Consider the following 15,208-nt stretch of genomic DNA (forward strand, 5'->3'; position numbering starts at 1 on the left):
CAAAAAATACATTGGGAGTAAAAGGACTGCATTTAATATGATTCTATACTGAAACTGACTCCACTGTTAGAAGTTCATTGTAGGATTTCTTAAAAGGTGTTTCTTACTATACCGCAGTAAAAACTAAGTACAAGTAATGAATGTATGTGGTATGGAGAAAGCTGTGGTTCTGTAGTTCATTATTGATATTGAATCAGCATCTCTTCAGGAGGGCTGCATAAACATATTTGGGGTATGCTGCGGTATCTCTTTGACAAGACACACTAAGTCAGTACACAAACACATTATCATAGTCAGAACGAGTGCTCACTCAAAGTTTTTATTACAATTGAACATAGGGAAGTATTCGAACATACTTCAGGTTGAGTCAAGACAGCTAATGTGTATTCAAGATCATCTGGTTTGACAGCATTCCAGAGGATCAGTTAACCCTTTTGAGTGTACATTCATCAGAACAAGAAAACGAGCAAGCACTTGATTATTCAGCCAACAACAACTACATCATCACTAATAAACTGGTAAGTTGGAACCTCAAGGTTAAGGGGAGCAGGACCTTTCCTGATTCTGCCAGAGGCATCATAATGGGACCCGTGGCAAGGGCAGTAATAACCACCAAAATCTCCGGAGTTAGCGATAGGTACACAACCAAGATGAGTGCAGACACCTATTAATATGACCCATTCTGGCTTCTTTACTCTGTCTAAATCATGCTGTGGATCCCTCAGTTTAGACAAATCAACTTCAGCTTCCTGATTAATCTCTGCTTGGGTTCTGTGGCGCACAAAGAGGGGCTTCCCCCTCCACTTGAAAGCCATGTTCTTGCCTTCCGGAATGTCAGACAGCTTGATTTCAATCTTTGACAATGCTAGCACATCAGCAGAAGCACTGAGGCTGGAAACAAACTGGGTGACAGCATTCTTAGCGGCATATGCAGCAGTTACACACGTTGTTGCAGTCAGCAGGTAGGAAAACCCTTTTCTAGCTTCACTGCTGCTTTGAGAAGATGCTGTGGCATCTAGCACATCTTGACGACGGTAGGCAGAGAAGTCAGGTACTGTGACATCATTATGGACACAACGCACGCTGGCAGGTGCTGCAAGAAAAATAATATGAAATGACAACACTTTCAGTTAAAATATATTATGATGTATTTTATGTTAGTTATTTTTTAATTACATTTTTTGAATGATGGGTAAGTTATTTCGAAGTCTTAGTAGCATTCCTGTAATTATACATTTCAATTTTAAGTTGTAAGCAAATGGTTACTAGACGATACTTTTGGTAGATAACAAGTGATTTGTGAATCATGCCACCTTGTGAATCATTCCATTTCATTCTGTCAAAATTATATGAAACCTGTTAAGAACATAGTAGGACCTGCAAACAGTTCTGCGTTTAAAATTTTTGTTGTTGCTTTTTTCAAATTTCAAGGAAAAAATGTTGCAGAATACAGTAACTATCTGAGAAAAAACAGACATTCTTTCTGTTCAAATGTTTCCCTTAAAAACATGGTATGAGGAAATTTGATTTCCTTTGACTTAATTTCCATGCTTTTAATAATCTTCAGTGTCATTTTTAAGATTAAAAATGCAAGATCAAATATCCCCCTTTATAGAAGTTTAAACTGCTGTCAAAGCTAACTGCCCCAGTAAATATTTTTTAAATCTTTCAGACTCCAATATTTAGTTTTTCAGATTTGGTACATAGAAGTGTTTAGGAATAAATTTAGTCAATATCTAGTTCCCAAACTTTGCGAGATTCCTATTTCAAACCAGTGTGCTAAACTGACAAGATATGACTACTTACTAAGAGGCCTTCCATTACCTTCTCCAGTGCAGGAAAGCTGCCTCCCTCAACAAAAATCTAGTATGCTAGGGAAAAGAACACACTGAGGACATTATTTGCTAAAATACAACCTCTGTTACTTGACAAGAACTATTTAGTCTTAGTTTTTTCTAGCAGTTGGCACAAGGTTAACAGAGGTTAATAGAAAGCGTTTGCTCAAAGTACTCAAAATAGATCTCAGAGATCTATATCCAATCTAATGGGGAAAGTATTTACATTTATTTACAATTAACTCAGCAAAGAGAAGATATTTGCTCTAGGATATTAATTGCAGAGAAATTAAACTGAAAATTCTCTGAGAGCAAGCCATACTAACTTATCCTTGCATCAAGACATATTATATACACATTAGTAACCAGCTAATAAGCATTACAATTAAGCTACCTTTTTTTTATACTCAATGTAAAGTGTGACTATGTTAACTGAAGCTAAGAATAAGACTACATATCAACTACATTAATTATAGATCTCTAGAATTTCCACCTGAACACATCCTTTACAGCTGTGTCAGGTGAAGTCTATGGTTCTAATCACTACAGGCACAGCAGTCTCCAAGACTTGCAGGAATATCCTAGTTAACAGCATGATGCAAACTGTTGCTGCATGCCCAACATCAGCAGATAAGGAAGCTTATTTTCACTCCAGTAGAAACTGGTTTCTTGAAATGTGCTAATATAAAGAACTGCAGCAATTTGAATGGGCCCTTTTTTAATACCACAATGGGACCACCCTAGATCGGCATTACAGATTTCCATGTATGCCTCAAAAAAAACCAGCAGTAGCATCAACTTTTTTGTCCTTTCCTGTGTTCCTGCAAAAAAGTGGAAGACACTGAACCTGTAAGTGTAGTTTGAAATAACACTGTTCAGCAACTCTTTTTATCTCTTAAGAATAATACAAGGCTGCTGATGCAGCACATCAAACAAATAGGAGTGGCCCTCTATTTCTATCCATTTTCTATATTTTATGAAATGAGTAGGGGATACCATTTTAAAAAGTACATGTACTGGGTACAAAAGATCCTTCATTTGGGGAGTAAAGTAACCTTTCAAAAACGTTTCTAGTATCTCATACTAAGTCTATGTAAATTGCAGATCCTTTGTTCCTCTAAAGAGCTTTTTGGCCTAATACATCTCATCTTGGTCAGGCTGAGTGCTTCAGACCAGCTGGCTTGCCATCAGCAGCATAAGCAGGCTGCATTCCGAAAGGCTGCCGCTTGCATGTCCCATCCCTTAATACATGAAGTACATGGCATTAGCCACAATCTTGAAGTCTTGCATTAACTCGCTGCTGTTAAATACATCTTGAGGTCAGGACTTGGGTATCACGTCTGCTGGTGAATACTTGTTATCCTGCTTTTGGCAAACCGCCTTCACTGGACATAAGCATATGAGCAGATGCAGTTTCCAAGTGATGAAAAGACACACTTGTGAGACCTACAACCACAGTAATAATGGGCTAGGCTATACTGGCATTTCATGTATAGCCACTGTCTTTCTCTGGCCACAAGCTGGATTCTGCGAGAACTGACTGAAGTAACTTGATCGCGATTTCCTTGCACCTTCCCGAATACAAAGCAAACAGCCACCCAAGTCACCACCAACAAGCAGACCTTCAAACGCCCTCAGCGCTACACACATTCGCGTTACCACAAGGCCGGCCGCCCGGGACCAAACCGTGCGCCCCGCAGGGCTCCACAAGCACGAGTGGCGAGCGCCGCAGCTGCTGCCGCCGTTAAGCCCCCGCACGCCTCCCTCCCCCCCGCCCCACGGGCCCCGCCGCAGGGCTGCCCCGGTGCCGCTAGAAGCCGCCCCCGTCCTCCACGCCGGCCCCGGTGCCCGCCGCCCCGTCGCGGCCGCCCCTCGGCAGGCCCCCACGCCCGGCTCCCCGCCGCCCCCCGGCCCGGCCCGGCTCGCACCGTTGAGGCTGGCGCTGGCGACGAGCCCCCCCCGGGCCGAGCGGCCGCTCAGCGACTCCCGGCAGAGCAGCGGCCGCCGCAGGTCCAGCGGCACCTTCTCGGCCCGCAGCGCCGCCGGCGCCAGCGCCTTGAGCGGGCCGGGCACAGCGTGCGCGGCGGCCGACAGGTAGGGGGCGAAGGGCCCGGAGCGGGCGGCCACGGACAACATGGCGGCGGCTGCGGCGCTGCCCGGTCACCGCCGCGACCTTCCCGGCTGTCGCGCCGCGGTGACGTCACAGCGGGGCCGGCCCCGAGCCGCCACCGCGCCTCGCGGCCCGCCCCGTAGGCGGCTCTCGGCCGGGCGGGGCCGCGCTCCTGGGGCCCGCGGCCTGCGGCCTGCGCGGGGCTCGGGGCGGCGGCGGGGGAGGGGCGGGGCCGGCCCCGGCGCCCGCGGGTCGGCGGCTGCTGGGGGCTCCAGAGTCACCCTGAGGCTTGGTTCCCCAAGGTTTTCTGTTCGCATAAAGCACGTTAGTCACTGGTTTTCCTCTCCTTGGGACTGTTCCATGTCATTGCCAAACAGCTAAACGCTGTCGCAAACATACTTTTTTTACTGTATTTTTTTACTTCATTGAGGTATTTTTTTGAAAGGACAGTATAGGAAATAATTCAGCATGTCAGCCTTGCTGTATTGAAATCCTATCTCAGAATGCCTCAGATGATATTTGTAAGCAAATTGAAATCATTAAATTTCACAGTGTTTCAAAGGATGGTTCAGGAAACACTGCCGGGACATCTGACAAGTCCGGTGCCTCTCCTGTAGGTACAGATTGATTCAAACAAAGCAAAGAGATCCCAAAACATCTTGGAGGGGTTTACATGTCCTCCTCCCTTGGTACTCACTTGTGATGCGATTTGGTGGTGTGTAAATACCAATGAGAAACATTACTTCAAAGGAAACTGTGCCAGATCTGTGACATGACATGCCCCTTATTATTTCTCCTATTTGTTGCACAGGGTATGATTTTTGCCCCTTTTGTTTCCTTTTTTTAGCTTATCTGTTTATTTTATTTTTTCTTTTTTTTTTTTTTTTCATTTTTTTTAATAGTTCTGTATCAGTTACAATTTGGGAAGAACTTAAAAAATTTCAGCTTGTCATAGGGGATTTGTGAATGATAAATTTTACATGTTTGAAAAATGTGAAGCATGTTTTACCATGCACTTGTTAACGTTTATAATGTTGTTTCTCGGGGCATGGGGCAGCTGCCACAGCTTCAGTGTGTGCCATTGCTCATCAGCATGTTCTGCCTGGAGCTCAGGCTGCTCTGGAAGTCAAATGGTTCCCCAGAAACTCATTCTTATCATCAGTGATTAGGAGGGTGAAGGAACACAGCAGCTCTGATTATTGCCAAAAATATATTTCTTCCATTCTCAGTTCACAAATTATCCCTGTAACATGGGCTGAGATGCAAACACAAGTCCAATTTTCATCTTCACTCGGATCGGTTTCGTTCAACTATATGGATGGTATGGGAAGCTTGTTTATTGTTGCACCTATTGATTGGTGCAGTTAGCTTAAGAAAAAAACACTCTCCCCCAACACTCCCACATATTTTAAATACTTCTCTATTAAGGGAAGAAATTTCAGTACGCTTGAGGAATCTTTGAAGTGGTTTAGATTATTTATCAAAAGAGCGTACAAAGCTGCTCTCCTGAAGATAGAGTGAGTTGTTTTCCAAAAGCTCCCAATGTATTTTTGAGTAACAAAAAGCTAAATCAAAGGCTCTGTTCTTAGGATTTTTTTCTGGCCATGCACGCTGCTTGTCCCTGTGTGGATGTAGGCCGAGTCAAAGTATTTCATAGTACTCTATTAATGTTACAGAATGTATTCTGGTAAATTTAAATATTTCTTCTATTAAGAATATTCTAAATCTAGTATAATAGCTGCAGATTTGGTTTGACCTGCAAGGGTAGTCCCCAAATGGTTGATGGTATTACTCCATGGAACTTCTCACGTGGAAATAAGATTGTTTTTAAAAGAGCATCCTCTTAAGAGCTATGCCAGCAACGTGCAAAACAGAAATGTCAATTAATTTGTATGTTTAGTTTCTTTAATTAGATAATAAGTGTGATTTCATCTTTTTGACTGCATTGCAAAATAATCTGTAGCAAAACAATGCTGCTGTCAGCTCCTTCCTCCATGCAACAGGCAAATGGCGTCCTCCACGCAAATTAAAACTCAATCCACTCCCAAGGGCAATTCCGGAGGTGGTAGCTTAGTTCATAAAATGAATCTTGGCACATACAGGCTGCACACTCTGAGGAAGGGCAGCAATTTTCAGAGGTGAGGAGGAAGAATACCATAGTAGTCTTTCCTCCTTTTGCAGCAGGGAAGCTGTTAGTTGGCTGCCACCACAGAGCTCTACAGCCTTGACGTACAGACAGGCTTCTGCTCAGGCGGCAGCACTGGAAAGAACGAGTGTCTCGGACTCTTCACTGAAGCACCAACCCAGCCACGTGACGAAGTCCTTCCTCTAGGCAAGGTTCCAGTTCTTTGTAGTAACCCCTTAAAGATTTTGGACAATATTCTCACCCAAAACTCGTTTGGGTTAACTGCAAGGGTAAGAGGAGAATAAACATATCACACAGACAAATTCTGGGCTAAAGGAAAGATCCATTCTTTCAATAAAAACTATGGTGAATAAATTAATACCTGTTTATTATTATTATTTTCATTTATTTATAACATCAATTTTGTACTTGTCACAGCTTCCAAGAGTAAAGTTCAGCTTGGAATACTAGGTGGATGCACTGGTAGGTACATCCTTGCTCTAGTCAAGCCTCGTCCCTTCTTCAAGCTTCTAAAATTTTCCCAAAATGCAAAATAAACTTGGCAAAGAGGTTTGTGAGGAAGAAATATGATCTAAACTATTGTGTAGAACTCTAAGCATGATTTCTCACCTAGTCAACCCAGTCCATGCATACAAGGCTGTGAAACTTTAGTGTTTCCTACTGGCTATATCGGGAGCTATTGTTGTGAAATTCAGCTGTTGCTAATAATGCTACTGCTAAATTACTTTATGATTGTGCATTTTAAAAGATGTCTCAGCGGAATGGTAGTTTAGGGACTGGCCCTATTAAGATTTATTCAGGGGTTTGACTTTTTCATATAAGTAATTCACTGAGTCTTTTTAACTGGTGTCTGAAATGCACTGAAATATGGTTGTTCTAATTAAGTAGGATGGATCTTTCCCATTCCAGTGGTATTGATCTATAATTTATTTCTTTCCCACCAAGTTTTTCACATCTAAGCCTGTATAGATAATGATTTACCCAACTAAGTGCACTGTACTGCTGGTAACCGTAGTTAGTAGTGAAGTAGTAATTGTAGGGTACTGTGGTGTTATTCTAGAGGAAAGATAATTCGTAGAAACTACTGGGACTATGAATCAATGTGGAGGTGGAAGTAAATTATATTCAAACAGGAAAGAAAAAATCAGAAAGGACCCATATTTTTGCCAATTTAACAGCATAAATTTTAAAAACTTTATTTCGTTTTACAGAAAAAGACCTAAAGAAACATGATCTTATTTTCTGTTCTCAAGTGGATTACAGAATTACCATGATCATAATAAATACCTGATCAGAATCAAAAAGTAATAACAGGGCAAGAGGAAGTTCTTCTAAGGCCATCAGATTTTAGTATGCTGAAGATAATTGGTGTTTCACCGTGAGACTGAACATCTGAGCTAGTGCTTGTAGATGTTTGTTTTTTTTAAAGGATTCTAAGCTTTGACAGTGAGAAATGATCTGAATTCACTAATACAGCTCAGTTGTTTGGGATGGGGCAGAGGTAGCTTTACAATATGTTTTTCTGTCTGGGTGGTACTCCCAGAGACTTGGCAAAATGTGCTTGCTACTTCTAGAGATTTTTGACAAAATGAGGTAGCTGTCATTTATTTGGAAAACATGATCATAAATGTTTTTAAAACATAAGATGGATTTAAAAATATAATGTGGTCAGAAGATGATTAAAATGTGAAAATATTTCAGCAGAAAAGGCACCTTCTTCTGTTATCAGAGTCCAAAAAAGAGTAAATTTAATTTTCAAATGCTTCAAAATAAGCATATTCCAGTACGTAGGTGCTTCTTTGAGAAGCGCTGTCAGGCTTATGTTCCTAAGTAGCAATAGTGAGCAAGTGTTTGCCAGCCAAATCTGAAAGTTAAATGTCAATACGGTTTTGCGTAAGCCATCTAAACAGACCTCTGTGATTGCTTTTGTGCCTTCACAAATGTGTTAGCCTTATGAAAATGTATGCTGCTTAATGCTCCTGTCATTTTAAAGTTAAAAATTCTTTTTGCGTTAATACAAATGCTATGATATATCAAAGCTGCAGTATTATGAAATAGCTGCAGCAAATTGTCATAAGGACTTTGGGCATATGCAGTGGTGCTTCAGTGCTTCTTTATGGTGCTTCTTTACATACTATTTTATTCTTACACTTATGTGTTTTTTAGATATTAACTGCAGAACTTGCTTGGGTTTTTGCTAAAGGGTTGGTCACCCTGGGCAATCTGATCTTACCAGACGGTTATGGTTCTTTGAGTTCTTTGCTATCTTGCATTATTTTTATGCTCTGAAAAGTCAGCACTACTGAACTGGAGACTGCAGGATTTGCATTTACTTTTTGGTTTTGCATTGATGATCGTTTCATTTCTCCCTGAATGAGATTTTTCAGGGAGAAAGAAAAAAAAAACCTCTTGTGCATTGCTAGCAAAGCAGAAGGTATGCCCTGCTTCATCACGCTGAAAGATGAGTTTTTTCATGCTGTGCTGCAGAGGATGACTGAGAACAAGTGCCTTGTGGCCCAGGTGATTTATTTTATCCTCTCTAGTGATGTTTCACGGTCTCACATCTATAAGATGGAGAGTGCAGATGATGCAGCCCAGTCCAGCATCCAGGAACAGGTTGCCCAGAGAGGTTGTGAAGTCTCTGGGTGTGGAGATGCTCAAAACCCAACTGGACACAGTGCTGGACAGCCTGCTCATGGTGCTCCTGCTGAAGCAGGGGACTTGGATTTAAAAAGTCACTTCCAACTCTGTAACTCTCTACAATTCAAACTTACATGCTCATTGTTTACTAAAGAGTGAGAGAAAGCTGATTACTTACAAGCTTTTAGATAGTCTTGTGAAATACAGTGCAAATGTTGTTGCCTTGCTCTGGTGTCTGCATGGTGCCATTGCTGAACATGGATGTATGATCTCGAAGTATGCTGAGCAAGGAGAATAGTTTCTGGAAGTCATGATGCTCTCTTTCCACTAGATAGCCTTTCCTTTAAAAGCTGTTTCTTGCAAGAGTGCTTCATACTTTTTTTTTTTTAATTTATTTAACAGTCTTTGTATAGCTGTGTTGTAGTTTTCTTGTGTAAACTTTCCAAAACAGGGGATGTGCCTTTAATGTAGTGGTGTGTGTTGGGGTCTGCAGCCTGTAGGCATTAGATGAAGCCTTCCAATTCATTCGCTATTTAGATACGAACACCCTGCTGATAGAGTGGCTCCCAATGCCTGCAGTTTGTTCCCCTGCAGAATCAATGTTCCTCACAGTGATGTAAGTTTTGTGTTGGGGTACTAGGGAAGCTGCTAAATAAATTTGAATGCAAATTTGTGTACAACTCTTTACCCAATACAGTTTGTTTAATGATAAAATTATAGAGATCTTTTGATAATTATATATTTTTGTTCTTTGAGGTTGGCCTATCACTCAGAAAAGTACCAAGATGCAACCAAAAGTATACAAAAAGTGAAGATCAAAAATGGATAGTAAAAAGGAGAGAAAAATCTTCTAACAGTCAGTTGGTCAAACATTCCTCTGCCACTCCCCAATTAGTTGAAGTGCTAGCATTTCACTGCTACAATCTAAATCTAAATTCTTTTTTTTTTTTCCCCAGCCAAGCAAGAAATAATTTGAAGTACCAAGAGCAAAGAAGTCAGGAAGCAGCTTTTTAGCCCTCTTTCTGTTAATGCAGGAGTAATAGGCAGGAATACGCAGCTTTAGGACCCGTCTTATTCTAAATCTCTTACATCCCTGTTTGCTAATGCCAAGATACGTTGCCTTGAGTGGAAGGGCATGGAATAGCCAGCTCTGGCAGAGTCTCTCAACTTTTTGATTGTAAAATGAGAGACATAGGAAGAAAGAATATTTCCTGCCCCCTCCAACCAAAAAACAAACAAACAAACAAACAAAAAAGCTGAAAAGCTGATGAGGCAAGTGGAATGGGCAAGAGGAATATGATTTTCCAAATCTGTTGTAGAGAGAAAAGAGAATAAAACCACTACAGTGAATTAAATAACAAAAAGACCAAGCCTAGTATTATGTCAAAGATTTACATGGTTTCCCGATGGACAAAAAGAGTCACATATAACTGAAATGGATAAGATCTGATCACACAAATCAGAGATGGCAACAAAAAGTGTCCAACCAAGCAGAAGCCAATGGCTAGATGTTAACTGCCTGGGGCAACATCAAAGGCTGCTCAGCCAGGCACCAGCCAAAGGCTGAGGGTGTTGCCTGGAGCACTATCAAGGACAGCTAATAGCAGCACTGGTTCAAGGGAAACTATTTTCTCCCTTTCTTTTCCTTTCTCCCTTCACATTGCATGAAAAATCCCTCACTTTCACCTCTTGAGGGATGTGGATTTGACTCACAGCTGGCTCCCCTACTACATATATTGTTTGCTTTTTACAATGTGCCAATTCCACTGTTTCTGTTGGCCAAAAAAACACATGGTGTTACTTCAGGCTTTAGCTGTAAATGCTGGAACTCACTCTTCTGTCATTGACAGCATCTCTCTCGCACTGCACAATTAAGCACACATGTTATAAAAATAGAACATTTATAACATTTCAGAGAGCCTTAAATTATTGATTACTCAGAATAGAGATCTCTGCAGGGCTAAGAAAAGCAGAAGTAGAGAAAGGGAATAGTAGCACCAGAGTAAGCATGCTGCTTGATGTAGGGCTACAGAATCTCGCCTGCTACCACCTGTATATATCTGTGCCCCTGTGAAACCTATTTTGGGTGAAGAAGCAGAATGAGAAGGTCAAAATAAAAAAGGTGATGAAGGAAACTTTTCTCAATTTTGTGGTGTATATTACAGATCTTGATCAACATTAGGTGCTTGTAAGCCTCTCCCTGATGCAAGGTTGCTGGACCTTGGCTTCTAAAGAGTGTGAGGCAGATAACAAATAAATAAATAATAAAAAAACCCCTCTTTGCCATTATCTGCCTCATTTTTATTTTTTTTTATTTTTTTATTTTTATTATTTTATTTTTCATTTTTTAAATTTTTTTAAATTTTTTTTATTTTTTTTAATGGAGTGGTTGGCAACCAAGAATCATACCATTATGAGCTAATGCAATGAAAATGTCCACAGCTCATAACTTTTTCCTTTTCTTCCCCCTTATAATAGGCATGCAAAGACTTTGCCTGTAGCCTTTCCTCATCTGTGTACTTGAGTTAATTGTGGGACTACATTCTAAAATAAATTATGACTAGTTAGTAGTGTGTGTATCTCCCTTGCTTTCAGCTGGGTTGCTCCAGATCTGTGTTACTGTGAGGAGCATCTAGTTTAAAAATACCATGCTGAGAAAAAAGCTGGCCTTAGTCCTAAACTCTGGTATTGATCTCTGTGTGCCTCAGGGAATAGGAAACAAGATGTGTCTAATGTGTACCTGAATTGAGCTAATTGCACGCTGTAGCTGTAATCATCTAAATGTTCTCGTAACTATTACTAACCACTTGCTTCATTAGTAGTAGCTCGTGGAAAACTGCCTATTATGCAGAAGATTTTTTTTTTATTAACTACTTATTGGTTTCTAAATGCAATACCTTTTTTCTCTGTCCTTCAGTGTAAAAATGATAATTAAGAGGCTTCCTGTCTATTTGTGCATAGTTAGGAGAATAACTGTGCAACTAGGGCTGTTCCTAATGGTCCCCAGTGAAGTTCCTTCCAGTATTCTTATTGGTCATATTTCATATTTTTAGTGACCCTTTGGTGCAATAAGTAGACATGTACAAATGAAAACTGCTGAGACAAACTTAGGAAACATCCTCTACTCAGGGGAAAAATAAGAATATAATATGGAAAGGATTAGAAAACTTTAGAAGTTAGGGTGAAATTTAGTAGAATAAAGTACAAGATTATACAAGGTAATTTAAAGATTCGTATTAACCATTTCTACCATCAATATTAGATCTCTCATAGAAAGTGACAGGAGAAGGAAGATCTGCGTGTGTGATGGGTGATCAAGTTATAACTGTGCATGGGATCTGTTAAAGAGCGATGCTGTGGGATGCTGGAGCGCATGAAGTTTTTCAGTAGATACAGGAAAATCATTTTATTATACAAAGTCACATCCTAGTGGATTGCATTCCTGGTCACAATTAGATATGTTTGAGAAGGGTTAAATCAAGCTTTAACTAATGAGGAAGAGAGCTGCTAGGAGAGCAAGGGGTGAGGCAGGGCAGTGCAGCAGTATGGGAGGAGCAGGCCGGCTGGGGCGTTCCCCAGGCACCCACCTGCCCTCCTGCTGTGGCTGGCCTTGAACTTTGCCTGCATCCTTTCACTTCGCCTGGGTTGGAAGGCAGCTGTTTTGGTGCCTGGCATGGGCATGCTGCATGCACATGCTCCAAAATGCTTGTTTGACCTAGAAAAACAAAGCACAGGAACAAATACGGTTGTGGTAAATCTGTTCCGTTGAGTGTGAACCTACGGAGAGGAGGAAAAGCTGTTTGAACGGAAGACCATATGGGCAAATGCATTCAAAGTACGCTTAAATGTATTTAGGCTGGAAATTAGTGTGGTAAGGAGGCAAGACAATGAACCATTTTGAAACTTGAGTTTGGCGAAGTGAGAAAAATATTTGCAGATTCAGTGACATGGGAGGTACATCCTACTCACATATCGCCTTGAGACCTTGCAGGTTTTGTGTATATCTGTTACAGGGCGGCCTCTGAGTAATCACAGAGGTTCAGATGGTCATCTTGGTTGTCATGGGTTTCTGTGGACATACTTGTTCTGTTAAATAAACAGCTAATCTGAAATGAACAGTGCAGTTGAGAACAAATACATTGACTTCAGTTGCTCAAACAAATATGCTCTCAAATTTGACACAGGATGTTAATGCAAATAAAAATGTAGATTCTGACTTAAAGCTCATTCAATGGAAGTAGAAAACTGTGAAAAGGTTTTTGCTTTTCACCAGGCAGGGATCTACATAAATTTAACGATACTGGTGTGGTGTTATCTGTGAAGGGAGGTGAAAAAGGGTGGTGTTTTCAGTGTAAATGTGTGCATGAAATTTTGTCCTGTGTTATTGGAGCCTGCATTACTTTCAGTGGTAACACTACTGGTGCCTTACTGAGATGTGAATTACTAGAATTAAATACTGATTGTACTAGTTAGAGCAGGAAGGCCCTGTACTGGCTTTCCATTCATGTTAGTTCTCTTTTCTTTGTGTACTGCTGCAGTCTCATTCATTTTTCTTTCGGACTAGGTATAGTTACTGCAATTATGCTGAACAGTGACAAATTTTGTCATGGTATTGTTGTGAAGGCATACTTTCTGAGGAGAGAAGAAATCTAAAATTTTCACTTGTGTACTGAAGTCTGAAGAGACAAAATATAATGCATTAAATTGATAAAGTATTCTTCACTGAGGCACATCATTAATTTTATATTATGGCCTTACCCTGTAAAAAGTTGCTGGCTTTCTTAAAAGAAGGCCCATGCGCTGCCTTGCTATTTAAAATGGATAATATGGTCTAAGAGAAATGTTAGTAAAGGATCATGACCCATTTTTCATGAGCTTTATGTAGGGTAACAAGCAGAGTTGCTGCAGTTGCAAGGGTCTCTCAAAAAGCAGATGGAATAAGTTGTGGCATGTTTCCAAATGGATATAACACTACCTGTTCTAAAAATTAAGAGTATAAAGAGGTGCCAAAGGAGCAGGCAAAATGTTGGCAGACAGTTCACAGTCCAGAATGAAAGCAGTGTAGGGTTAAAGCTATCAGCTCCACTAATCTCAGACTGATACGTCCCTTTGCCATCATTAGCTTATGTGGGGCAGCTTCATGTCCTCCATATAAAATTTCCAAAAAATAACACCAGCTTCATTCGTATCGAGAATGGCATGAAAATACAGCATGAAAACAGTGTAGCAGGGCCAGCAATAATTTATTCCTTATCCAAATTTGAAATAAATAATACTTTGGAACAAAAAAGTCATCTTGTATTCTGTCCAGGCCCACTTCAGCCAATGTTTTGCCAGACACAGCAAGTATGAGCAAGTATGTTGGTTACAGGAAAAACCGGGTGTACTAAAATGTTGCTTTATATTTTCTGAATTTCACTCTGAGGATACTATAAGCAGAGAAGCTTTTAAACATTGCACAAGATGATGCTGTCTGGTTCTTTAAGAGCCTCATTTAAAAGCCTCAACGTAAGCCTCATTGAAACGTTTTTCCAGGGTTTGTCTGGAAAGAAAATTGACAACAGTGGAAACCTCTCAAAAATAAGCTACAGCTCCTAGCAGCCACATCAGTGCTTTGTCAGCCACGCTGGAGACAGCTCTGACACTCAGCCTGTTGGTAAAGATTGACTTCTGTCCACAAGGTCCATGAGATAAAAACCCTTGGATGAAAGAGGAAATAAGTTCAGCTGACGGTGTAGACTTACTTGGTAATAAAAGTCCTATTACTCTGGAATAATGAGTGAACTAGTTATTAAAACAAACAAACAAGCAAACAAAACCTCTGGCACAAAGTTAACATGGGGTACATAGGAGATGAGCCATTTTTATTTTACAATGGTTCTTTTGGTCAGTTCCTTTTTGTGGATTTAAAGAAAAGTTCTCACTTACTTTTTCCTTAATCTCCTTCTATCAGCTGGTATGACATACTTCTTCCCAACATCTTCAGAATAATGACCTGCTTGTTCCCACAGAAGCAGGACTCTTCAGCTGACTTCCCCTTTCTGGTCTCTGCTTTTGATTCTTGGAAAGAATGATTTCAGGGAAAATGCATTTTATATGCTCTCGGCTTTGCTTTTTCTTACACTTTGCTTTTTCTTACACTGGTCAATTATCCTGCTGTAGCTCACGATTTCCTCTGTGTTCCTAGGTTTCTTTTCATGCATGGTGGCTGCCACCACTGCTACTCCACTTCAAGTTTGCTGATGTTGCTTGGGCTGTCTGGTTTTGAACATTACTTCTGCAAAGTTAGAATTAATCTGGGGAGTTTGCTTCCCAATTGTGATTTGTTATGCAAATTTTAATTAATTAATTTTATTTATAGAAACAGGTGAACTCTGCATAGAGTCCTGCATACTAACTCTGTTCTCTGGTGGAAAGTTCAGCAACAGTGTGATAGTTATGGTATTATGTCCAAATGTACTTTCCCAAGTACAGGAT

General features: G+C 40.6%; 1 protein-coding gene across 1 annotated transcript; it reads right to left on the minus strand.

Moving 5' to 3' along the window:
• Positions 1-300: 300 nt before the first annotated feature.
• LOC121076510 (cytochrome b-c1 complex subunit Rieske, mitochondrial) lies at positions 301-4,032 on the minus strand. Its single transcript, XM_040570872.1, has 2 exons — positions 3,764-4,032; positions 301-1,093 (listed from the first exon to the last, which is right to left on the minus strand). The coding sequence occupies exons 1-2, from the start codon at positions 3,969-3,971 to the stop codon at positions 483-485; spliced, it is 819 nt and encodes a 272-aa protein (XP_040426806.1). The 5' UTR covers positions 3,972-4,032; the 3' UTR covers positions 301-482.
• Between the last annotated feature and the right edge of the window lie 11,176 nt (positions 4,033-15,208).

This window comes from Cygnus olor, chromosome 12, assembly GCF_009769625.2.
Source record: "Cygnus olor isolate bCygOlo1 chromosome 12, bCygOlo1.pri.v2, whole genome shotgun sequence".
Classification (NCBI taxonomy): Eukaryota; Metazoa; Chordata; class Aves; order Anseriformes; family Anatidae; genus Cygnus; species Cygnus olor.

Coding starts and splice junctions, on each gene's coding strand:
- LOC121076510 (XM_040570872.1), bottom strand. CDS start 3,971: ATGTTGTCCGTGGCCGCCCGCTCCGGGCCCTTCGCCCCCTACCTGTCG. Junction 1,094..3,763: donor CGCCAGCGCCAGCCTCAACG/GTGCGAGCCGGG, acceptor TTTTTCTTGCAG/CACCTGCCAGCGTGCGTTGT.